This window comes from Dendrobium catenatum, unplaced genomic scaffold (assembly GCF_001605985.2).
Source record: "Dendrobium catenatum unplaced genomic scaffold, ASM160598v2 fragScaff_scaffold_1284, whole genome shotgun sequence".
NCBI classification, from domain to species: Eukaryota; Viridiplantae; Streptophyta; class Magnoliopsida; order Asparagales; family Orchidaceae; genus Dendrobium; species Dendrobium catenatum.
In genome coordinates this window covers 1,041,290-1,066,306 of record NW_021319746.1, presented here as the reverse complement: position 1 = coordinate 1,066,306, position 25,017 = coordinate 1,041,290, and the positions used below count along the sequence as shown (strand labels likewise).

Sequence of the window (25,017 nt, the reverse complement as noted above, 5' to 3'; positions counted from 1 at the left end):
GTTTCTTCCCTGTTTTTGGCTGTTTTCCTGCGGTGGATAGCAGTTCATCCTAGATCTACTTGGTTCTTGGTGTGAAACACTTGGAAATCCAAGTGTTTCCTATCATTTTACCGTTGCAACCAAACTTCATTGTTGCGAAGAAATATATTGTCAATAAGCAACTTCTGAAATTTTCCTTTCCTTTAGAGGCATTTTTACAATGTTCCTGGTAATTATTGGTCTGCTATATGACATCAAATATCTTTGCAGGATGGATAAACTTGTATGTGAGCCAGTTGAGGGGAATGCATGGCATGCCGATCACATAGTGCCCGTCTTCAAAGGAGGGGGTAAGAATTACTTCAAGAAATGCATTATAGGACTTCAAAGATATTTTTCTATATTTTCGGGCTCTACAGTCTTTGAAGTAGTGGTGTTATTTTTCTAAGATAACTCATAAGCGGATTGAAGCTCAGTGAGCTAGTGAGTTAAATTTGAGCTAGTCTCAACTCAAATCTTTTGCTCATCAGTCCACTCTAAAAATATTATCATAAAATATACTTAGAATATGTTCAAATCAAAAGTTTTTGTTCAGAATTATTACAAATATTTATAAATTTATCCTTTTCTTGTGCATTAAAATTTACTTAAATTATATTAAAATCCCTTTCTTCTGCATTCATGCAATATACTTAAAATATTGTTAAAAATCAAAAGCTCATTGTTATTTCTTTTAATTTCTTTTACCTTTTATCTTGATATTGCAACTGTTTTGAATAGAAATTATATTTTGTTTCAAAATAAATGAGCAGACTTCCGAGTCGATTCAAACTCATAAATTTAAGCTTGAGTTAGAACTTGATAAATTAATCAAAATCAAGCTTAAAAGAAGGGTGGCTTGAGTTCAATTCTACTCATTTACACTCCTAATTTCACTCAAAAATTGGTGTGGCAGGTGAATGTAGATTAGAGAATATGAGGACACTTTGCGTGGCTTGTCATGCTGAGGTCACAAAATCTCAAAGGACTGAAAGGCATCAAGCAAGGAGAAGGGCAAAAGAACAACTCAAAATTGCCATGAAGGGGCTTGAACATGGAGGTGACACTAGACAAATAGAATTAAACTCTTCTGTAAGTATCATAACCATGGAGTTCAATGTCATCTCCTATAGTCTTGCCTGGTATGATTTAGGCTTTGTTTGGGATGGCTTTTTTACTGTTTTTTAAAGCAGCTTTTTAATAAAAAAAATTATTTTTTATACTAAAAAACTGCTTCAAGAAGTAGTAAAAAAGCCGTCCCAAATGAAGCCTTAGGTTCATTCTATATATCAAAACGGCTTTATTATCTTGGTCTGAATTTTTCATTCAGATTTCTAGAACGTTAAAAACTCGTTTACTCATGATGTGAATAAATTATGTTTGATGCCTGAAGGTTGATAGAGCCGTAGGAGCTGAAGCTGATGAAGATGCTTTTCTTGTACATGTTCCTGGAAGTGCTTATTCTGAAAGTTAGGAAATGGGCAAATGGCTGGAGTAGCAGTGAGAGCTGCATGTTCCTGCTTGTTACATGTATGATTTCTTGTAACACTGGCTGTAATTTTTTTTTGTTTAATTGAAAGGTTGAGGAAACCCCTTCTCATTTAATAGAAATGCAAAAAATAATAAAAATAGTGTGAGAGAATAAAAAGTTGATTAAAAAAAAAAGAAAATATCTTAGAGAAAAGATTTAGAAGCTTGCTAGGAAGGTTTAAAGCTCAATAAAATGATCAAAATGGTCCGTAGATTCTTTATAAAGGATCAAAATGGTTCCTGATTATATATTAAAGAATTATTTTGTCTCAAGTCTTTAAAAAGGAATCAGAATAGTCTCATTGTGATACTATTTGGTTCCTCTTTAAAGAGTTTGAGAGTCAAATTGATCATTTAATATAGTTAGGAATTATTATTTTTTTCTTTATTAATGAGTCTGAGGAACAATTTTGATCATTTTGTATTTAAAACTCATATTTTCTCAAAGATTTGGAAGTATTTTATTATTATAACTTGATTTCATGCAAAAATAAGCTTCAGCAAATGAGTTGAACCAGTTTTTTTTATACATTTTTTATGATATTAGAAAAGCATTTGTTCTTTTAATTCAAATTAGGCGAGAGGAAGGGGATTTCTTATCTATCTTTCAGAAAAATGTCTCTTCACGAAGAGAATATAAACTTGAAGGGATTACCACTTGAAAAGCCACTCTAGCTAATATTTGTTGAAGTCAATTGAGGCTTCATCTGAGGCTGCCATAGAAAAACTAGCGATATTATTCTATGAGAATATTAGACGTAGAGAACCGTCTGAATTTGTTGTTTTATTGTTTTTTATGTGATTTTGCAAAATAATAGTAAAAATGCAGAAAATATTTAATATTTATTAAATAATTGAATATTTGCTATGTTTTTATTGAGTATTTGTAAAAGCACGGTGTTAAAACACAGCAAAAAGGCATCAAAAATATATTCATAATTGAATATTTATTGTCATTTTATTGCCCTTTTGTAAAAGGTCAGTAAAAGCGCATGAAATTCGGACAGGTCTTTCTATTTGTTATCTACACAGAATAATTTCTCGTAGCATAGAGGTGTTTATATCTAAAATGTTTTGCTTTGGACTCTACAATGATTCAATCAAAATAAGTTTGTTTCAACTTAAAATGTACTTGATTTATGCACAAATGTGTGTTCTTCTGAAATTATAAATATTTTTAGATATCATATATTTTTTCTTGCATAAATATTTTTTAAAAAAATATTTAATTTCTCTTTTAAAATTTTAAGATGTAAGATTTTTTATTAAAATATTTTAAATTCATAGGTTTTGCTTCATTAAGAGAATTATTTGGGTTAATAATTGAATATATATTATAAGCAACATAACTATTTAATATTACTATGCTTGTTTATTAAAAAATTTGAGAACTTTTGAACAAACTATTTAAGGCTTTTAAATAATTGATCAGGTGTATGCGTTGACTATTTATTGATTTATTTAAAGGAATATTCTAATTTAAGTAGTTTTTGTTAATTTAAGTAAAATTATGATATAAATTTTTATATTTTATGCATTTTTAAATTTGTTTATATTTAAAAATATATATTGAACAGATAGAGTGGTATATTAAAATAATAATTTGAATATTAATACTCAATAGGAACAATACTAAACTGATAGACGATGGATTCATTAAAATATTTATTTTATTTTTAATCATCATTGACCAAAAAAAAATATTGAATACATATTCACACTTATAGCTAAATAATCAATGTATTGTTAACATAAAATTTATAAATTTATTTGTTATTAATAATAAAACTATTTATTTTAATTGTCAACAATTTATGTATGAATCCTTTTTTTTAAAAAATTTAAAAAAAAAAAAAACAAAAAAATAATTTTAAAAAACATTAAAAAGTTGCCCCAAACAAAGTCTTAAGTTTCATTTGGGATAACTTTCTTTCTGCTTTCCAATACAATTTTTTTTAAAAAAATTTTATATTAAAATCTATTTTATGTTTGGGGACTGGAAGGCCTTTCACTTATCTACGTTATATAATAGATTAATTAATTTATTAATCATTTTTGTACATTGTTTATACTTAATATTGTGAATGAGGTTCATTGATTACACTAATTAAAAATATTTTAATCTAAAAAGCAATATCTTAATTAAAAAAAATGAAAAAAATCGATCAACGAAGACAAATTTCACATAGCAAATTTATAGCTAATGGAACACTACAGCCAATACTCAAAAGAAAAATAATTCTGACGCAAAAGAAAAACACAAATGAAGAGAATAGGTGAAAGAAGCAGAACATCAGACTATTTTAAGGCTTTGTTTGAGACGGCTTCTTAAAGCAATTTTCAAAAAATTGCTTTAAGAAACGGTAAGAAAGTCGTCCCAAATGAAACTTAAAACTGCAAGAATTGATGATTGCTACAGTATTCTAACAAATTCTTGAAAAAAAGAAGAAGAAGAAAACACCCATAATATTACAATAATCTACCACATTTGAATGGATGCTTAACAATAATGCAACATTTTTAGCACTAAAATATGGAATAAAATACCATCTTTTGATCAATAGCCTGATACTACAGCTTCAATCACTATTGCTGCAAGTTTCTTCTGCTGAAAATTTGATCATAAAATCACACATCCACATTGGTTTTCCTTGGATTTTTTTGCTTCCTTCCTTTCTGTTCACAAACGAAAATTGAAATAAAAATTAACAATATATGATTGCAAGATAACAAAAACATAATCGGGCGAGCAACCGAGAGAGTAGAAGTTGATCTTTACTGATTTCTCGTTGGATCGAAGGTGGTCGAACCACAACATGCATAGTTGTAACACCTGAAAGATCACATATAGGGCTTCTGCACTCTGCCAATGTATTGTTGTTTTCCAATATCCTCCCAGCATTGATCAATTTCAGGTCATTTACAGTTCTTGGTTGGTTCTCCATTTCTGTTCATTAGATGCAGCTTTAGAGCCCTCACATGGAGAAGAAATAACCATTTCATAATGTTGATCAGTCTATAATGTTCATATTTTAACATAATATCTCATACTTAGACGAATATGGGGCTTAATAAGTCTTACATTACCTTATTTCAACAGCAATGTTCAATGAAATGGGTAAGTGTCTAAGGCTTTCTTTGGAACAGCTTTTTTACTGTTTTCTAAAACAATATTTTTGTATAAAAATGTTTTTGAATTAAAAACTTTTGTGCTAAAAAATTACTTTAGAAAGCAACAAAAAAGCTGTCCCAAATGAAACCTAATTCATTTCCAAAAGTCAGTTTATTGTGCTGCTTACAATCAATAACATTTTAGCTTTGTCTACATGCTAAAAGCTTACAGATAATATGTTACAATGCATTAGATGGAACTATTCAAATATTGTTGAAGGCCAGGATGATTAGGAGAAAAATTACTGCATGAGGGTAGCTTTTGGAAGAAGAAAAAAGAACAAAAACATCAGTAGATTCTTCATGATTCTTTGTATTAGTCTAATAGGAAAGGAAATAATCATTTCCCACTTCATAATTGTGTATTAGGAAAGGGTTCTATTAGGAGAATGCTATGTTGTTTCACTCAACATATGCGCGCATTTATTCGTTCTTGTTATGTATTCTTGCCCTACGCAACCAACTATAGCGCCCAATTTTGATCTGTCCTTCTATATTTTAACCCATCTTCATAATTTAAGTCCATGCTAGACCCTCTATTTCTCTCTCCTACGGTGCCTTACTTGTCTCTCCTCTTCCGGAGACGAAATCCTCCTCCATTTGTACTACCATCAAATTTAATGGTTCCAAACATCTCTTGCAATTGAGGGCTTTTGATTGCTTGTTGTTTCATGCAATAAGCTTCTTATTATGTTGCTCTTACTTGGTTCCTCAAAAGACTTAAATTGTCCATTGCTTCAATTGTCACGTTTCAAGACAGCAAAGAAAAATAGGGACCATCTTCTTCTAGCTAATATCAAGATGGATAATATTTTGGATCTATACTATCTATGGGAGCGAGTTATGGAGCGTAGGTTGCGGCGTGATACTAATGTTTCTCAAAATCAATTTGGATTCATGCCGAGTAGGTCTACTATGGAAGCCATACATTTATTGAGAGGTATGATGGAGAAATATAGAGAGAATAAGGAGGATCTACATATGATATTTATTGATTTAGAGAAAGCATATGATAAAGTTCCAGGAGAAGTGCTATGGAGAGTTCTTGAAAAGAAATGAGTTAATAATGCTTATATTTAAATCATTAAAGATATGTATGTAGGAGCTATTATTTGTGTTCAAACACAAGGTGGTTTGACCAAGTATTTTCCTATTTCGGTTGGATTGCATCAAGGATCAGCCTTAAGTCCATATTTTTGGCTTTAGTCATGGATGTTCTGACTAGACATTTGCAAGAGAATGTACCTTGGTGTATGCTTTTTGCTGATGATATTCTTCTTGTTGATAAGACTAGAGAGGGAGTTAAAGGTAAACTTGAATTATGGAGGTCAACCTTAGAGTCTAAAGGGTTTCGCTTGAGTACATCTAAAACTAAATATATGGAGTGTAATTTTAGTAGCAATAGACCTAGTGAGGGAATTGTGACTTTGGGCGATCAAGTCATTAATAAAAGTACACATTTTAGATATCTTGGTTCTATTGTTCAGAGTGATGGTGAAATAGATGGGGATATTCTCAGCAGAATTCAAGTTGGATGGTTGAAGTGGAGGAATGCATCGGGCTTATTGTGCGATAGAAAAGTCCCCTCAAACTTAAAGGGAAATTCTATAAGATGCTAGTGAGACATGCAATGCTTTATAGTGCCGAATGTTGGCCATTAAAAGAGAAGCATAATACTAAGTTAAGTGTTGCAGAGATGAGGATGCTTAAGTGGATGAGTGGCTTGACCCTTAAAAAATAGGATATGAAATGAGCATATACGTGAAAAGGTTGGAGTAGCTCCAGTGGAAGATAAGACTAGAGAGAGTCGCCTTAGATGGTTTGGTCACATTAAACGGATGCCTTCCGATGACCCGATAAGGAAAGTTGAGGTATTAGATTCGACTTATGTTAAGAAATGTAGAGATAGACCTAAAAAGACTTGGTTAGAAAATATTAGAAATGATCTTTCTTTACTAGATTTAAATAAAAATTTGACTTTTAACCAGACACAATGACAAAAAAATATTCATGTACCCGACCCTACATAGTGTGACAAAGGCTTGATGTTGTTGTTGTTGTACTATCTATTCATAATAAATGAGAATTTATCTCTTAACAAGACAAAAATGAAGAAAAATGATTCATGTAGCCGACCCACGTAATGGAATAAAGACATGATGTTATTGTTGTTGTACTCTCTATTCAGAATCTTTCTCTCCAACAAAACAACATGTTAATTCAAAAGCACAATAGTATATTGAAAAGAAACAAATGATCAAAAAGAAAAAAAAATAAAAAATACAGAGAGAGGAAGGAAAGAAATTAATTCATCTATTGTAAGACATGAGTGGGGAGGCTTTAATAGCAATGCAATTAATTTTATTGTGTCTAATCATCCTTGTTGCTTGTTTTCGACGAGTCAATTGTCATCAAGTCGAGCATTAATGTGGCCTAGTTGTTTATATAGTCTGAACTGAGTAGATCGTGGTCCATATCACTCATGGGGTTCCAAGTTACTCTCTTAGCAGCTAATGCCTGTTCAACCAAACAAATTGACCATAGCTTCACTGCTTTAGTCTCTTTTATACTCCATTTATGGACCAAATTGAATCTTGGATGATGGAAAAATTATCAGCCCACATTGACAGCCTTAGAATGAAAACAATTCTATTAGTTTATTCAAGCTACTTGTAAATAGTTATTTTATGGAATTTAGAACTAAAATTGATGACTGAAATCCATTTGTTTGTTGAGTACTAGCTTTCAAACAGCTAAACAGGAACTTTACATAGAATCCATGTGATTTCATCCCCCTTGGGTAATTAAGGAGCAGCGTGAGAGCGCCGGTCATCCTTCTCCAAGGTAAATCCTCCCTCCAATCTCCAATCAACCTATTATCACTTAACTAGACAGTAGGAATCCAGCATTATAGCTTTTGCACTCTAAAGAATTAGCAACTATTACAAATGTTCATCAAACCTCTCTGAATTCATATTTTCCTCCTAATAAAATTAAAACCACACTTAACAGCCAAAAAAAAAAAAAAAAAAAAAAACACTTAACAGCCAAAAAAAAAAAAAAAAATAGCAAAACTAATTATAGTAGCTGCTGGTAAACCTCATTCATTTGTCATCAATCAATTAGAAATTTGTTAAGTCCACAATCGATGTTACAATAAATAAACTTTCTTAGCAAAGAGAGGTGTATGATATTAAGAAACAACTTCTAACAATGAGAAGCAAAAGTATAAGAGGGGCAAGCAAAAGACACAAAAAGTTTCTTGAGCCGACTCTGCCTCAGAATCGTCAAAAGAAGAAGCAGAGGAGGAGGTAACAAACTTGTGTCAATGATAATCTTGATCAATCAGATCAAGATGAGATATGTCAACTCTTTTATGACGAATTGTTTATTATTTTTAAAAAAATTAAGAAGCTTAAAAAAATGCATGTCAGTCTTAATACTGAATTTTCTACTTTGCAGAAAGAGCATGCTAGTTTAATTACCGAGCACTCTACTTTAGTTAGCGATTATATGACTTATTAGATGAGTTTGATGCATTAAATAAGAAGCATATTGATCTATTTGATGCACACAATTTCTTGAAGATATCACATATTGAGCTAGAAAAAATATTTAAGGAATTAGAAGAACATGCATCTCAATTAGATAGCAGTGAACATACACTAAAGCTGGAAGTGGCAAGCTATGAAAATGCAAATGAATATTTAAGAGCAAAAATTATTGCACTTGAGAATAAAAAATCATCACTTTTAATAGCTCAGTGGCACAAGCCCTCAACACAGCATGTATCACATAAACCTAGGAAGATGCACCATTGCCCACATAGGTTAGTAACTCATTCCTTGGTGTTAGGTATTACTTTTGTGGCATGTTAGAACACATAGCCCGCACTTGCACTATCCACCATAGGACACATCTAGTGTGGAGGTCTAAATTACATTCATCACAGCATAACATGTATGCAGCTCACTCATTCAAGCATAAGGTGGAACACAAACTCACTTGGGCTCCCAAATCTAACCTTTGAATGGCATTGTAGGGGTGCTCTCACAAAAGACCTAATGAGAGCATGTGGTACCTAGACAGTGGTTGCTCGAGCCATATGACTGGTGATGTGAAGCAGTTCATCACACTGGAGGCTAGGTCAAGAGGCAAAGTGAGATTAGGAGACAACACCACTGGGAAAATAATGGGCTCATGTATAATTGGAAACTCTAAACATCTTATAATTAAAAATGCTTAGTCTAAAATTAGCATTTCAAAACAACTGATTATAAATTATTGAATTTTCTAAAAGAGAATAGGGCTTTTTAACAGTAAGATTTAGACTTTGTTTGAGACAGCTTCATTACTGGCTTACTGCTTCTTAAAGTAGCTTTTTAGTACAAAAATTATTACAAACCTGCTTAAATCAATAAGAAAGTTGTCTCAAACAAAGCCTTAGATAGGGTTTAGCTTAAACTTTGTGAAACTTCTTTTTATGTCATATAAATCCTACTGCCTTTGTAAGTATAATTTTCCTCCCGCTTTAAGATATACCCCGGCCCAGATTTAAAAAATCCAGGAAGAAATAGGATTTACGAGATTTACACAATTTCTCTTCATTGTATTTCTTCTTCTCTTTCATAGATCCTGCTTGAATTAAAAGCAAAACAACCCTTTAATCTAGAAGCAAAAAAATACAGTAATGAAATTGTGAAAACCTTTGGGCCATTCAGCGATAATGCTTTCCTTCAAAGTGGTCACAGTGGAAGCTGTTGAATAGTTCTTGGGACCAATATCTGATCCATCAGGCAATCTGAACCTGATTTCTAATTGCTCCTGAACTCCAGACATACTGAAAGATCACAAAGAAAGTCCTTTTTCAGATTAAAATAATACAATCTTCCAAGAACAGAAAGCTCTACTGATTTTCCTGTACGAAAAACACCAAACCTTCATTTGCTTGAAAGAAAAGAATCAAAGAAAAAAAAAATCTACCTGATATCAAGCTGGATCTGGATGTCCACCAAAATAGCAGAAAAACATAGCAAGATAAGATTTTGATGTGGTTCTCTTCCCCTCGAAACTGTTTCAGGATCAGCAATACTTTGCTGCTAAGAAATTCCTAAACGGAAGAAAAATAAAACAAAAAGCCAGACAGCTTGGCCTGGAACACTATCGCTTAAGGCGAGCTCTGATCAGCGATAGGGCTCTTGCTAAAGAGGGGAGAAAGTGAAAAGGCGGCAGCTTTAACGAAGAATAATATTGCATGTGGAGAGAGAAAAAGAGAGGAAGGGGAGGAAGAAGACGAGATGAATAAAAACTTCAGATTCTAACTCTGAGAAATTTGCGCAGTAAGCAGATGCCTCTACTCATTCTCGACTCCATAGTCCATTCCATGTCAAGCTCCTAAAACAATGGAAATAAATTAAATATACAAATATCATAGAATTCTTATATGTTTATTAAAATAAAACTTTAACCAATCATGCTTAGTTTGGTTGGTGGGCATACTCGTTTGGGAACCCCCCATCCCGAATTCTATTTCCTCAGGCGGCAGTCGTCCCTCTAGGGGGAACCCAATAAGTGCTGGCCACGAGTAGCAAGGGTGGATCTCTCGTCTAGGTAAGCCGAGGAGACTAGTGGACATCGCCAAGCCCGTCACAAGCTGACGTGGCAGCGGGCCGATACTCCCCGTTCCAAAAAAAAATAATTCTGAATGAATCTCAAATTATATTGCATTTATTTATTAAACATGTCAAAAAAATATATACAAATTTTATATTATATGTACCAATGTAATATTTTTAGGAACTCTTGCTTCTTGACTTCATTCATGTAATAAGGGCTTATTTATATATTTTTAGGAGTGACATATCCGTAAATATGAAAAGAATCATGAGCAAATTCAAAGCATTCTATCAAATGGCATGTATTGATTCACTCAATCATAGATTATTTTTTTAACATTTAGAAGCCTAAATTATATTAGAATTAGGTGATCTTAAGCCCTTTGGATATGTCTCATCGAGCCGCTTGATTCGATTATAAGAATAACATATTTGGAGATCATTTGGTTATATAATTTATGCTTTGAAACTTTTAACTATATTTTGGATCCTTGATTTGGGCTCAATTGTTTTTGGATCAGATCAATCTTAGTGTTGTTGGATTCGTTTCTTTGAGACATTTAGCTTGATTATAAAATCATTGAAATTGGAGTTCATAAGGTCTTTAATTTAAGTTTGATATATTTCCAAGTGAACTTTACCTCAAAATTCATGCTCGATAATGATAATTTTTGGTGTATATATTGTTAACGTATTCTATGAGACGAGAGGGCTCATCATACCGCTGAAATCATTACCTCAACTCCTGACACCTGAGCAGTCGGCGGCACCTCTGCTCCAGCAACCAACGACCCAACGGTCTTTGTCATCTTCTTCATATGAACTCTATATAACACAGAATGTATTGGGAAGCTGTTTGAGCAATGCATTATGTTTTTCCCTGATATCTCTTTCTTTCATCTCTGCATCTTTCTTCTCTAATAGTGCAGGATAACTATCATGGTATCAGAGCGGTAAACCTGGGGTTTCCGCGCTTCTCAGCAACAATGGCGGAACAGGACTCTTCCACTCAATCCAGATCTACTTCTACGCTGTCGTCAACTATGGCCGCGACAGTTATACCGCCCGCTTTGAAATTTCTGATGACCAATCTCAAATCCATTGTTCACACTCATCTCACCATTGACAATTATCCAATCTGGAGACTTCAGATTTATCAAGCCTTTACAGCAAATGGCTTTGCTGACTATATCACTGGCTCTCTACCTTGCCCAGCAGACACCAATGACGCTGACTACAAATTCTGGAGATTAGTTGATCAGAATCTTGTTTCTGCCTTGTTCTCCACCATTTCCGCGTCGGTTCTACCTTACATTCTGCATCTGAAAACCTCTAATGAAATATGGACTGCACTAGAAATGCGTCTACAGCCTGTGAACAGATCAAGAGTGCTGCAGCTCAAAAATGAACTACACAATGTGCAAATGAAAGACCAGTCAATCTCTCAGTACTTGGCCAAGATCAAATCTCTCGTGGATAATATAGCCGCTGCTGGAAGCAAAATCGAAACCGAAGATATTATACTCTATACGCTTAAAGGATTACCCGCTTCATACAACCCATTCAAAGCTGCCATCAGAATTTCACCGCTGCCCATAACTCTTGAATCCCTGTATTCGCTACTAAGTAGTGAAGAAATAAATCTTCAAAATGAACTTCAACAGGATCTTGCTCCTCCGTCGGAACCTCAGGCTCTATATACAGCCCGAGGAAGAGGTCGCAGCACCAGTTACAGAGGAAGCAGAGGCAGAGGAGCACCCTTCAGTCCCAGCAATCTCTCATCCAGACCTCCAGCCAACACACCCAGATCCTCGGAGCGACCTACCTGTCAAATGTGCGGGAAAAATGGCCATCTCGCCTCCGTCTGCTGGCACAGATTTAACTCGAATTATACAGCTTCCTCTGCAAACAATCGTGCTCTCCTCACTCAGACACCGACGGCTACCACTTCTGAGTGGGTACTCGACTCAGGTGCGTCAACACACCTGACGCCAGATCTCGCCAACCTGCAGTATTCAACACCATACAATGGACCAGACACTATCTCTACAGCAAGTGGTTCTTCCCTCCCCATTCATCACTCAGGTGCCGGTCTCTTACCACTTCCAGACACCACCCGTAAGCTCAAACTTCACAATCTACTTCATGTTCCTTCTTTAGCTCACAATTTATTATCCATTTCCAAACTAACCCAAGACAATAACTGCTCTATCTTATTTGATTCCACTGGCTTCATACTTAAGGATCTTCAGGACAACAAAACCCTCCTTCATGGCCGTAATCGTGAAGGAATCTATCCCATCCAGCTTACCACTTCTGCCTCAGCTCCAGCACTCTCAGCCACCCGCAACTTCACAGCCCTATGGCATGCTCGTTTGGGTCATCCACATTTGCGATCGATGGCTCATCTATCTAGTCTTTTACCTCATTTCAGCTCTAGGAATTTAGATTTCTTATGCACCTCATGTAAAGTGGCTAAAAGCCATAAGTTACCTTTCCCTAAACATGTATCCAATGTAACTCTGCCCTTCAATTTAATACATACAGATGTTTGGGGTCCCTCACCCATTCCCTCTCTCTCTGGTTTTCGATATTTTATAATTTTCATTGATGACTACTCACATTTCTGTTGGCTATATCTCATGCATACCAAAAACGAAGCTAACATTAAATTTCAACAGTTTTTTAACTTAATTCGCAATCAATTCAACACCACTATTAAAACTCTACGCTCGGACGGTGGCGGCGAGTACACTGGTCAAGCTCTTCGAACATTTCTCCTCACCAACGGAATTCATCACGAATTATGTTGCCCATACACCCCGGAACAAAACGGAGTCTCTGAAAGAAAACATCGACACCTTTTAGAGACCACTCGCACTCTACTTCATGCTTCTTCCATGCCGTCCATGTTCTGGGCCGAAGCATTACAAACCTCCAACTACCTCATTAACCGGCTTCCCACCTCATCTCTCAATGGCAAAATTCCCTATCAACTCCTACATCACAAACCTCCATCCTACAATCATCTTCGAGTTTTCGGCTGTCTCTGTTTTCCCTGGTTAAAGCCATACACCTCTACCAAGCTTGAACCAAGATCTCGTCCCTGCCTCTTTCTCGGATACTCCAGCTCTCACAAAGGGTTTCGATGCTATGATCTTCACACTAAGAAACTCTACATCTCTCGGCACGTCACCTTCCATGAATCTCAATTTCCCTGTACAGCCACCGTTCCCACTTCCCCACCATCTCCATCACCCGACATTCCTCCTCTTCTTCTTGTTCCCACCTCAGCAAATCAACAAACACCACCCATTACTCCAACCAACATTCAACCTTCCCCTCCTGCTCACTCAATCCCAACTTCACTTCCCTCCACAATCAACAATCCCTCATCTCTTCCTCTTCCCCCTTCTATATCAGATCCTCCCCCTCCCGAGCATACGCATCCAATGATTACCCGTCTTCAATCCGGCCACCTCAAACCCAGGAAAGTCTTCGACTTACTTGCTGTAACTGATAGCTGCTCCACTCCATCCTCATATACTGCAGCAGCTGCATTGCCTCACTGGCGTCAAGCCATGTCAGCAGAGTTCATGGCTCTTCAGAAACAAGGTACCTGGTACCTCACTCCGCCACCCAAAGACATACCCGTGCTTGGCTGTCGATGGACCTACAAAACCAAGCTTCATCCTGATGGATCTATAGCCCGATACAAAGCCCGGTTAGTCGCTCAAGGCTTCAAACAGCAGCATGGCATCAACTACCACCAGACCTTTAGTCCAGTCGCAAAGATGCCGACGATCCGAGTTCTGCTTATTATGTCACTCCAACGAGGTTGGCCCCTCTATCAATTAGACATCAACAATGCTTTCCTCCATGGAGATCTTCAAGAGGATGTCTACATGTACCAACCTCAAGGCTTCATAGATTCGAAATTTCCCCATCACGTCTGTAAATTAAAAAAAGCAATCTACGGACTCAAGCAGGCTCCTCGTCAGTGGTTTCACAAACTGACCTCATTTCTCATTGCTTTTGGTTTTCAATTCAGTAAAGCGGATCCCTCCATGCTGTGCTACAACAATAATGGGGCTCAATTATATCTGCTGGCGTATGTAGATGATATTCTCCTCTCGGGCAACCAACCAGCACTCATACAGCGCCTACTTTCTCAACTCAAACACACATTTTCTCTTAAACAAATGTCAAATGTCGAGCTCTTCCTTGGCATTCAAATACAACACACAGCTACCGGGCTGTTCCTTCATCAGACACATTACGCCCGAGACATCATTCATTCTGCTGGCATGGATTCTTCAAAACCAGTAAACACTCCTATCTCTCCTAGAGACTCAAAAGCTCCTTTGAACAATCAACTGTTCGACAATGCCACTCTCTACCGGCAGCTAGCAGGATCTCTCCAATATCTGACTGTGACTCGACCTGACATAGCCTATGCTACAAATGTCATCTGCCAACATATGCACTCTCCGACTGTCACAGATTTCAAACGCCTAAAACGGCTTCTGCGCTATGTTAAAGGCACCCAAAACTACGGCATACCGCTCACTTCAGGCCCACCGATTCTCACCACATTTGCTGATGCTGACTGGGCGGCTAGTCAGCTGGATCGCAAATCTGTTACAGGATTCTGCTCCTTTCTCGGACCCAACCTGATCTCCTGGAGTGCCAAGAAACAATCTACTGTAGCCAAATCGTCAACTGAAGCAGAATACCGGGCGCTGGCGGCAGCCACTTCAGATGTCATATGGCTTCGTCGTCTTCTTCATGATTTCCAGCTCACACAGGATCAACCAACCGAAATCTTCTGTGACAATGTAAGTGCCATTGCTCTCGCCAACAACCCCGTCTTTCACGCCCGGACCAAACACATAGAGATTGATCACCATTTCATCAGTGATCACATAAATCGCAAGGCAATCACAGTCTCTCACATTGCCTCGATCGATCAACCGGCTGACATTCTCACAAAGCCACTGACCGGACACAGATTCTCTGCTCTTCGATCCAAATTGACCGTCACGAAGCTTGCCGATCAATTTGAGGGGGGATGTTAACGTACTCCATGAAATGAGAGGGCTCATCATACCGCAGAAATCATTACCTCAACTCCTTACACCTGAGCAGTCGGCGGCACCTCTGCTCCAGCAACCAACGACCCAACGGTCTTTGTCATCTTCTCCATATGAACTCTATATAACACAGAATGTATTGGGAAGCTGTCGAGCAATGCATTATGTTTTTCCCTGATATCTCTTTCTTTCATCTCTGCATCTTTCTTCTCTAATAGTGCAGGATATCTATCATGTTATACAATTGGAGGTATCAAAAAAAGGATATATTTTTTAATATTTTTATGCAAAGTTATGGAAAAATCAGAACATTCAGAACAACATAACTATTTTCTTTTTCTCTTCCATATATGAAAGATAATCTCATAAACTTGCAAAGCATTCAAACTGCATAAACTTAAGCCAATACAAACAAACCATTTCCTGACTCAGTAAGGAAAAGAAGAAAAACAAAAACAGACTCAGAAAACACAAACTCCTTCATAGAACTTCAGCTAGCAGAAGCAACTCTTCTCAGGAAACAAAGCTTATTGGAATATTCAGTTCAGAAAGTGATAGCAGCAATGATATTTTTCCTCTCTGCAAAACCAAAACAAAAAAGCAGAAGAATTTAAAGCAAGAACTGAAGAACCAAGCAGTTGATCTGAAACATGAAAGAAATGAGGAAACTTACAGTAGTAAGGGACAATCTTCCACCTCTGATTCTTCCCTTTAAGCCACTCCCAAAGCACAACTGTGGTTCCATCATGAACGCCACCATGATCCTTATCGCCATGGAAGGCATCAAAATTAAGCCTTATATTATTCACCATTCTGATGCAGCGATAGCCCTCTCCGGTATCATGGCTTTCCGTCCACAGAATCGACTCATCCATGAATTCAGGATTGAATGGTATCAGACGAACCTAAATCAACAAATTAATAGAAATAATTAGTTCTTAATACCTTTCCATTTTCTAACGAGTTAAACATATAAAAACTTACAGGGTGTTTTGGGCCAAGAGAGTGCTTGATGGCCAAACCAGTAACTTTGTTAACCAGCGCAAAGCCAGGGAGACCTTCTTCATCCTTCACCTGGTTGGCCCAGCGGAAATCTTTGTACCAGTGCTGCAAGATTGGATTTTTATTGAGAAAGTTGAGATCTTGAATAGAAAAAAGGGAAGATGGAATGAAAAAAGCGGCAGCTTGATGAGAAAGTGAGTGCCTGGTTTTCATCACGGGGATTCGTAGGAACAAGGATGACGGTGCCTTCGCGTACTGAGAGGGAGTAGTTCTCATCGGCTTTGGTGTAGATTCTAACGGAGGGGTTGTGTACCTCGCCGGCGTAGTGGCCGGCGGGAGATGGATGGTGCTGATACGCCGGCTGCGGTTGATACCCTGGCTGTGGATGATACCCTGGTTGAGGACGATAGCCTGGCTGCGGCTGATACCCTGGCTGTGAAGGGTACGTCGACGATTGGGGTGGGTACGACGATTGGGGAGGGTAAGATGACTGCGGAGGGTACGTAGACGATTGGGGAGGGTAAGATGACTGCGGAGGGTACGCCGACGGTTGCGAAGGATACGACGACTGTGGAGGGTAAGTTGACTGCGCAAGGTGCGCCGGCGGCGGTGACTCCTGTCGATGATGGTCATTGTGTTTGTCTTTATGGCGGAAGAAACTCATGGTGGATGCTTTGTTATTGCAATTCAAACGGTTTTGATAACTAAAAATGGTGCAAAGGTGGGGTTTTTATAGGTGGAAAGAAAGGAGTTTGGTCTACTAAGTGAGTAGCTCCTTTGGAGTTTGAATTTAAATGATAAAAAAAAAATATTGAATTTATGTTGGCCCTATTAAATTTTTTGGATTGGATTAAGATTTGAAGACTTGAATCAATTAAATTTCAAATTAAGTTACAGATTGATTTGAACATTTTAAATTTACTCAGAATTAATCTGATTACTACAAAAGATCCGATTAACTTGGTCTGCTTTGGGTTAAATGGGTCATGTTTGTGTTAAATAGGTCATGTTTAGATTAATTGAGTCGTATTAATCCAAAAAATTACGTTATCTATGTTATAATCGATTAAATGAATCAGTTTAACGTAGCTCATCATGACCTGTTGGTTGAGAGCTTAAGCTATCTACTAAGATTGCTTGAGTTCAACTATTTGTGCATGCGATATATGTGTGTGATTTTGTCTTAATTGACCTAAATGACCAAAAAAATTTGGCTCAGGTAGGTTTCGATGATCAAATATTTTGACTCATATAATAAACAAGTTATGATCAATTTCAGGTTAGACTCAAATCATTTTTTGTGGCAATTTTGAATTGGTAAAGAAAAAGATAATGAAATATGATGAAGTTTTTGGTTATCTAACTTCTTTGATAATTGGGAATTTTAATTTCTTTCAAAGGGCATAAGCTTGATGAAGCATAAAAAGTTTGAAGTTCAAGAATTCAAATATTAAAATTTGAATAGGGAGTTAAGCCATGATAATATAATTAATAATAATAATAATTAATTAATATAATAAAAATTATATGCAAATAAAAGTATAAATAATTTTTCATTTCCAAAAAATATAAATTATATCCGATTCAATTGTCAATTATTCGTCCATCAGTTCAATGGTTCTTTATTGATTTTTTTATCCACTTAATTTTTTTTAACATATTTAAGTCTTTAAACTTCATTTTAACCAATTTTTATCATAAGTGGAAAGGGTTTAATATGGTAGGTCCTTATATCTACTAATAATGATCATTAAATAATTTTCTTGTGTTTCTATCAAATATATCCTTAAATAATTTTCTTCAATTAAAAGTACTAATCATAAATTTTGCACAATCATTTCTTGAGCAAAAACATTCAAAGAAATCTTCATTGAACTTGTTAGGCTATAAATGAGCAAGTTACAATAACTTACCATTTGGCAACTTTGAAATTTTAGAGCTAATAAGAACAATTTAGAAAGTGTATGGCTAAGATTTTTAATCAATTTTGCTCCTCTCCTTGAAACAAATAATCTATGAAATTAAGGTGTTTTTAGTTTGTCAATTTGCTTCCACTTATATTTTTATTTATCATGAGACCAATTCAATGATGTCATTGTAATTTTCACATTGTTTTGAACTATTTGACAAAGTCATTCCATATGCACATTTCTTCCAAATAATAGGCCACATGCATCAATTTGATCAAAATTTCCTTTATATTTTTTTTTTAATGATTATAATTTCAAGAAAACCATATAAATTTCATTTTATTATTAAGAAAAACAAAAAAAATGTATTTTATGATAGAAATATTGCATGTATTTGTTGGTCTATTGGCGAAGTCAATCATAACATTTTTTTGTCATTCTTTTTTTTTTTATTTTTTTTGAAAGAAATTAATAAAAAAAAAAACAAATGTTAAAAATGTCTGTTATTTTGTTTCTTCTAAGTTTGTAATAAAAATTAAAATTTGGAGGAATGTATTTTCATATGAGAAAATTTTATAATTTCATATATGTATTTGATGTATTTTGTGTGCATATTTATTATTATGGTATTTGAGCTTTTTTTAATGAAATGATAAATTGTAATCAAATTAGAGAAATAATATTATATTTGTATTTTTTTTTAATTTGAATAAGATATGTTTTAAGATATATATTTGAATCATTACTCCTTCAAAAAAATTATTATGAAAAGAAATTTTCTCAATCAAATCTAATGGAATACACTATTACATAGAAAAAAATGTAATGCCCATAATAATTTTTAAAAATTATATATATTTTTTCATAACAAACATATATTTTTGATTTAAATATTATATATGATTTATATCTTAAATCAACAATCAACTACTTAATTTGATTTAAAAATATATAAAATTGAAGACCAATTCTATTGAAATTCAAGTTTCCAATGACCTCTGTATAACAAATGGCATGATATATAATTTGGTCAAAATAATTGGCAAAAATGACCTTTTCTAATTGGCAAAAATGACCATTTCAAATTAAGGTGATCTACCTTGTGATAGGTAATTTGGTCAAAATAGTAATTATTATTATCACTCAAATTTCAAGCATCCAAATAGTGAAAGGGGAGATGGTTTTAAAATTTTTTAAAAAAAAAAAGATGCCTATTTTTTATACAATTTCTTAAACAAGTAGGAAAAAATCATAACACATTTAATAAAAAAAATATATAATTTGATATTTTTAAATCAATACTCTTTTTTTTCAATAATTTTGGGTTATATTATACCAAAATCTCACATTTTTTTAATAGTTGAAAAAATAAAATAAAAAATAATCAAACACATTCTTATATTTTTTTACACTTTATTACAACCAAATAACATGCTTATATGTCGTAGCGGTGGAAACATCAAGTTTTTAGTAGTGCTACTTGGTAAGATAAACTGATTAATTAGGGTAAAACATATCGATTGACCAAGAATAATAATATGCCGGCCTAGTCTCTTCACTATCAAAAAATAGGATTTTCGCAGCACAATTTTTGACCTATCCTGGCGGTTATATCCGCTACTATTTTCATTGCAGCAGCTTCAAAACCACTACATTCCCGCTGTGTTTGCAATGCGCTGCAATGACATTCCGCAGCGGTTCACTAACACCCTAGGTTAGGGGACAAACCGATCGCGAGCAGGGAGAACCGGAGGAGCTGGACACGAGCGAACGACCAGACTTTGGTCTTTGACGCCGACGACCGGACGATCGGACTTCGCTCTTTGATGCTGATGACCGATCGGATATCGTCCATAGGGGAAGGTAGCGAACGCACGGAGGCACGGTGGAGAAGGGGATGGGATCGAAAGTGAAAACGAGTTGCGTTCCAACTAGGTTAAGAAGTTAAAATTGCCGCTTGTTGTATCGGTTAAAACCGCTGCTAGTTTTAACGGTTATAACCACTTCTAATACCCGATTTTGCCAGTGATTTTCAAACCGCCCATAATAAGTGCTGCAAAATACCACGTTTTTTGGTTGTGCTTCATGCATGACCATATATTAGAAAAAAAAATAAAAATGGGTGAAGTTTAACCTAAAAACACCTATAAAACAAGAAAAAATAATTTAAAAAATAAAATAAATATATATGCTCCATTTGTCACACAATAAGTAATTTCATGTCGTTGCTAGGGAGTAAGCATCTTAAGCAGACTTGTGAGTTGGCTCGAGCTTGACTCGTGAATTGAGTTTGATGAGCTAATTAGTCAAGTTTGAGCCTGCCCCAACTCAACTGGTTATTTTGCAAGATGAGTCGTTAAAATAAAATTAATATAAAATATATTTAAAATATATTAGCATTTAGAAAATTTAACAGAAAAATTATTAAAAATATTTAAAAATTATATCTTATTTCATCATAGCAAGTGATTTCTTTTTCTTTTTTTTTTTAATATTCTTTTTAACCATTTTATTATAACAATTAATTGATCGAATCAAAATCATTTTTTTTTCTTTTTTATAATAAAGGTGCGACTCATGCTGACTAGAACTTGCAGAATAAAGCTTGAGCTGAAGCTCGAGTTCAAATTCTATTAATTAATCAAACTCAAGCTCAAACTAGAATCACTTGAGCTCAACTCGACTTGTTTACAACCTATGCCGACATTGCCACTACATTTCTTCTTTTACATGCAAATCTAGTTCTAGCGGAATATAGAAAAAAATTCCATCAAAAAATGATTAAATTTTTTTACTATGATGAATTTTTATAATTACTATTTTCTTTTAAAATGAATATAAAATTAATTTAAATGGTTAGTTATTTATATAACATTCATCTTAAAATACATTCAATACTTATGAGACTCATCATAATCAAATTTTAATCAAGATTTATTAAAGTAATGCAATACAGAATTTGAATGATTTGTAAAGGTTTCATAATTAATCTTAATAGGATTATCAAAATTTCTTACAGAATTTGATATTTCTCTCTTTTGTGATAGTCAAAGTTGGACTTCTACTCTTACAGAAAATATATACAAGTAATATTATCATTACATACGCAACATACTTAAAAGTTGATGATGCCCCACAATTCATCGTAACAAAAGTATTGTGAAAATGATATATACTCATAACGAAATTATTACATGTGGTTATCGGACGTCGTCTGGAGGCTATCAGGACCCACCACGTCACCAATTCATTGTGAATCAGGTGACGTGACACGTCCTGATTGGTCTCCGGACTGTCCGATGACCGCACGTAATAATTTCTCCTGTTGACAAGCCGAGTTTTTGTGATGAGTTGTGGAAAGAAGTTGGTGTGGAATCCGGCGGAATCTCCTTCACGAACACCTGCAACTGAAGACCTGCTGCAAGAACTCAGCAATGAAACAGTGAAAACACTGAAAATGGTTTTTGGATAGATGATAAAAACTGCCTTTCTTACAGGGAGTATAGACTATATTAGCTGTATAATGCAAATGGCAATTCTGTAATAACTAAGATAAAAGCAAATACTAATGATAGTGTAATTAGGCAGGGAGGTGGAGGCTGCAAAATGATTCCTCACGGTAGTGGCCACGCTGGCAAACCGTTGCTAGAATGTTCCCCTGCCTCAAGCTGCATTATTCGTTATCTGGTACCACATCAAAAGTGTTTTTACATAACCAATAAATTCTATGCTAAAAATTTCAATTCTTGTTATCATTATAAATTGTGGTTTATAATGAATAGTTTGGCATCATCTATTCATAAAAAAATAGAGATGAGAGAGAGAGAGAGAGAGAGAGAGAGAGAGAGAGAGAGGAATTTTGTAGGTGCTTTTGAGAGGGGCTTTTCTTCTCCTTTAAGAAGAAAGAGATGATGGTAGTTTTTGATTTCATGAAAAGAAGAAGCTTTTAGCTATAGCAAGGAGATGTTCTTGTTTGAACTCCTACCAACGAGAAGAAAAGACCGTTATGGTAGCAACAATAACATTTTCTTCACTCTCACTTCTTATCTTCACATTGGATGTTTACATTCTCTCTCAATCATTAATATTAACAAAATTCTGGTTTTCTAGGGTTGGGGTTTTGTAAATTGTGGTTCCTTGACTTATGTTTCAATTTCTATAGATCTTAGATTTTCAAGCTGAGCCCTCAACAAAAAATTCTATTTGAGATATATAGCAATCTAAGAGGACCGTCATGGAACCACAATTTAAAACACCAAAAATAAAGCAGGATTAGCTTGCAAATCTAAGATCCATAGAAATCGAACACAAGTCATAGAACTACATTTTTCAAAACCCTAATCCTAGAAAGACACGACCTAAACAAGAATAGGCAGCAATCGATGTGATGGTATGATGAAACTGGACATGATGCGCTTACGATTCAAAATCCAAATCTCAATTCGGGAGAAGACCAAAAGGGGCAAAAAGCTGATTTATCTTTAATATATGATTAATTAATAGGCTTTTATATAGTAATAAAGTGTAAGTCTCCATATAAAAAATAAAAAATCAATGGCACTCACTTCTGATAATCATGACCTAATAAAAACTTTCATTTTCATTTTCTTTACTTTTTATCATTAATTTTTTTTGTTTGACTATAAAAATTTCTCTGGGAAATTGAATGTTAGTGTGAATAATGTAATTTATAAATTAATGAAATAGATGAATTGGTTTATGGGTTGTTATTAGGTGTTTTAATAGGTTGTTATTAGATAATTCTGACTATGATTACTTATTCAGACAAAAAGGATGGAATTCAAATTCACGGCAACATTTTTTATAGATTAAAAAAAAATTACACATTTGATGAATTTGTCTTATGCAAAAACAACTTAATCTTAAACTATTAAATTGAAATTTTATAGTCTTAAAATTATCCTAAAAGTACTTCAAGGATTCATATGAGTTCAAAATTATTTTTATACAACCTCGTCAAAAAATTGTGGGCTTCCTAATGAAACACACCAAAAACAAGGAATATTGTTTCCGTAACATCCACGGGCACGAACTAAGGGCATCTCCAACCGAACGCCAAACGAGCCTATGCCGTCCGTCCGTCGCTCCAACTGAACGTAAAAATTTCTCCATTTACTTGCAGGTGAACAGTGCGACGCCAATATTGGCGTCGCACTGTTCACACACGCCATTTTACTCTCTCAACCGGTAAAACACGCGAAAGGGAGAAGATCGTTAACTTCCGAAAAACACCTAAAATAGTGTTCGATTGGAGCAGCACCACGCCATTTTGGAGTTCTGCATTATTTTGCCGTAAATTTTGGAGTTCTCCGTTGGAGATGCCCTAATCGAGAGCTAGTATTTCAAATGAAAAAAACGCACAGGTCCATATAACATCTCTTTTGAACAATGATCTACAATCATCTTACAGAGAAATGCATCATTTTATTAATTATTTGCTTCAATTTGAGTTGAAGACCCACTCTTCAAAAATTAAAATAAATAAAATAAAGGAAAAAAAAAAACAACTTGTGATGTAGTTCCATGGAAAGGGAGCCTTCCAGTGTAATTTTTTTTAGGAGAACTAAGAGATAGTATTCGGACTCACACACACAACACATATTCATAACTCAAACTCAATACCCCTTAGTTGATAACCAAAACACCTAAAACAACATATATACCAAGGAGAGCTGTATAGTACAAAGTATTTCCATGCTGCTAAAAAAACTTGCTCAACAAACCATTATGGAAGTCGGAAAAACCCCAAAAGTGAATTGAATTTCTTGGAAATTTGTTGTCAAGTATCAAATGGTCCATTTTATAACTAGAATTAGGTTGTCATTACAAAAGAATTGCAATAATAACAAAGAATAAGAGACGAAACACTTCTTCAAGTTAAAACTATGATGCCAAACAAATGGCAAGTGTAAAAAACAGCACCAATCCATGGAGTTGACATCACCACACTACTGTAACATACAAGTAGAAGAGCAAAAAAAATTAAGAAAATTATAAAAAAAGCATCATAAAAAATTACCAAATTTTTTTTCGACTTGCCCGAGCAGCAGAACGGTGGCGGTGGGACGGTGGTTGTTGGTCGGCGCTATGGCAGCGGCGTGTGGAGAAAGCACTGAGATGGATTGATCAAATGGAGAAAGGCCGAATGAGAGGAGGAAAATGGTAGAGAAGCTCGCAAAACGAATGAGAGGTTAGGGCTCTCTAAAGAGTTTTTTGCGACTTCTATAGCGGCGTTTAAATCCACTCGTAAAAGCTATAGTGAGTAACAATCGGGCACGACTATATGGATTTACTTTAACCAATCACAATGTATACATAAGAAAATAAATGCAACCGATGCTCCAACCATTAGTTGGCATCACTTTCATGCAAATAAGACGTTGGTTTCTAAATTTGCCAAATTGACCGAATTAAAAATACTTTGAAAATGTATTTAGATGTTAGTCCTATTCCTTAATAAATTTTATTTTATATATATATATATATATACATATATGCAAATAAGACGTTGGTTTCTAAATTTGCCAAATTGACCGAATTAAAAATACTTTGAAAATGTATTTAGATGTTAGTCCTATTCCTTAATAAATTTTATTTTATATATATATATATATATACATATATATATATATATATATATATATATATATATATATT

General features: G+C 34.8%; 3 protein-coding genes across 4 annotated transcripts in view; 1 reads left to right on the top strand and 2 right to left on the bottom strand.

The window, feature by feature from the left end:
• The first annotated feature begins 254 nt into the window (after positions 1–254).
• On the top strand, positions 255–1,608 carry LOC110110731. The gene is made up of 3 exons (XM_020842332.2): positions 255–329; positions 935–1,110; positions 1,412–1,608. Exons 2-3 carry the CDS (start codon positions 955–957, stop codon positions 1,490–1,492), a joined length of 237 nt encoding a protein of 78 aa, XP_020697991.2. The 5' UTR covers positions 255–329; positions 935–954; the 3' UTR covers positions 1,493–1,608.
• A 2,377-nt stretch (positions 1,609–3,985) lies between these two features.
• Positions 3,986–10,122, bottom strand: LOC110110732 (membrane-anchored ubiquitin-fold protein 1). 2 transcript variants are annotated; one of them, XM_020842333.2, is made up of 4 exons: positions 9,703–10,122; positions 9,426–9,559; positions 4,314–4,495; positions 3,986–4,224 (listed from the first exon to the last, which is right to left on the bottom strand). In XM_020842333.2, exons 2-4 carry the CDS (start codon positions 9,556–9,558, stop codon positions 4,177–4,179), a joined length of 363 nt encoding a protein of 120 aa, XP_020697992.1. In that variant the 5' UTR covers position 9,559; positions 9,703–10,122; the 3' UTR covers positions 3,986–4,176. The 2 variants fall into 2 exon arrangements, with proteins under 2 accessions (XP_020697992.1, XP_020697993.1); XM_020842334.2 differs by having other exon boundaries at positions 4,328–4,495; positions 9,703–10,120.
• A 5,346-nt stretch (positions 10,123–15,468) lies between these two features.
• The window catches only part of LOC110110728, a 17,875-nt gene continuing 8,326 nt past the window's right edge, over positions 15,469–25,017 (bottom strand). The window contains exons 3-7 of the mRNA XM_028699420.1: positions 21,649–21,757; positions 16,632–17,133; positions 16,412–16,534; positions 16,022–16,332; positions 15,469–15,655 (exon numbers count right to left, since the gene is read on the bottom strand). Coding sequence (XP_028555253.1) covers positions 15,469–15,655; positions 16,022–16,332; positions 16,412–16,534; positions 16,632–17,133; positions 21,649–21,757 — 1,232 coding nt within the window. The remainder of the gene's footprint in view (positions 15,656–16,021; positions 16,333–16,411; positions 16,535–16,631; positions 17,134–21,648; positions 21,758–25,017) is intronic.

Excerpts from the sequence above, each read along its gene's own strand:
- LOC110110731 (XM_020842332.2), top strand. The coding sequence starts at position 955 with ATGAGGACACTTTGCGTGGCTTGTCATGCTGAGGTCACAAAATCTCAA. Across the intron at positions 1,111-1,411 it reads AAATAGAATTAAACTCTTCT|GTTGATAGAGCCGTAGGAGC; the intron begins GTAAGTATCATA and ends TGATGCCTGAAG.
- LOC110110732 (XM_020842333.2), bottom strand. The coding sequence starts at position 9,558 with ATGTCTGGAGTTCAGGAGCAATTAGAAATCAGGTTCAGATTGCCTGAT. Across the intron at positions 4,496-9,425 it reads TATCGCTGAATGGCCCAAAG|AAATGGAGAACCAACCAAGA; the intron begins GTTTTCACAATT and ends TCTAATGAACAG. Across the intron at positions 4,225-4,313 it reads AAATCAGTAAAGATCAACTT|AAAGGAAGGAAGCAAAAAAA; the intron begins CTACTCTCTCGG and ends GTTTGTGAACAG.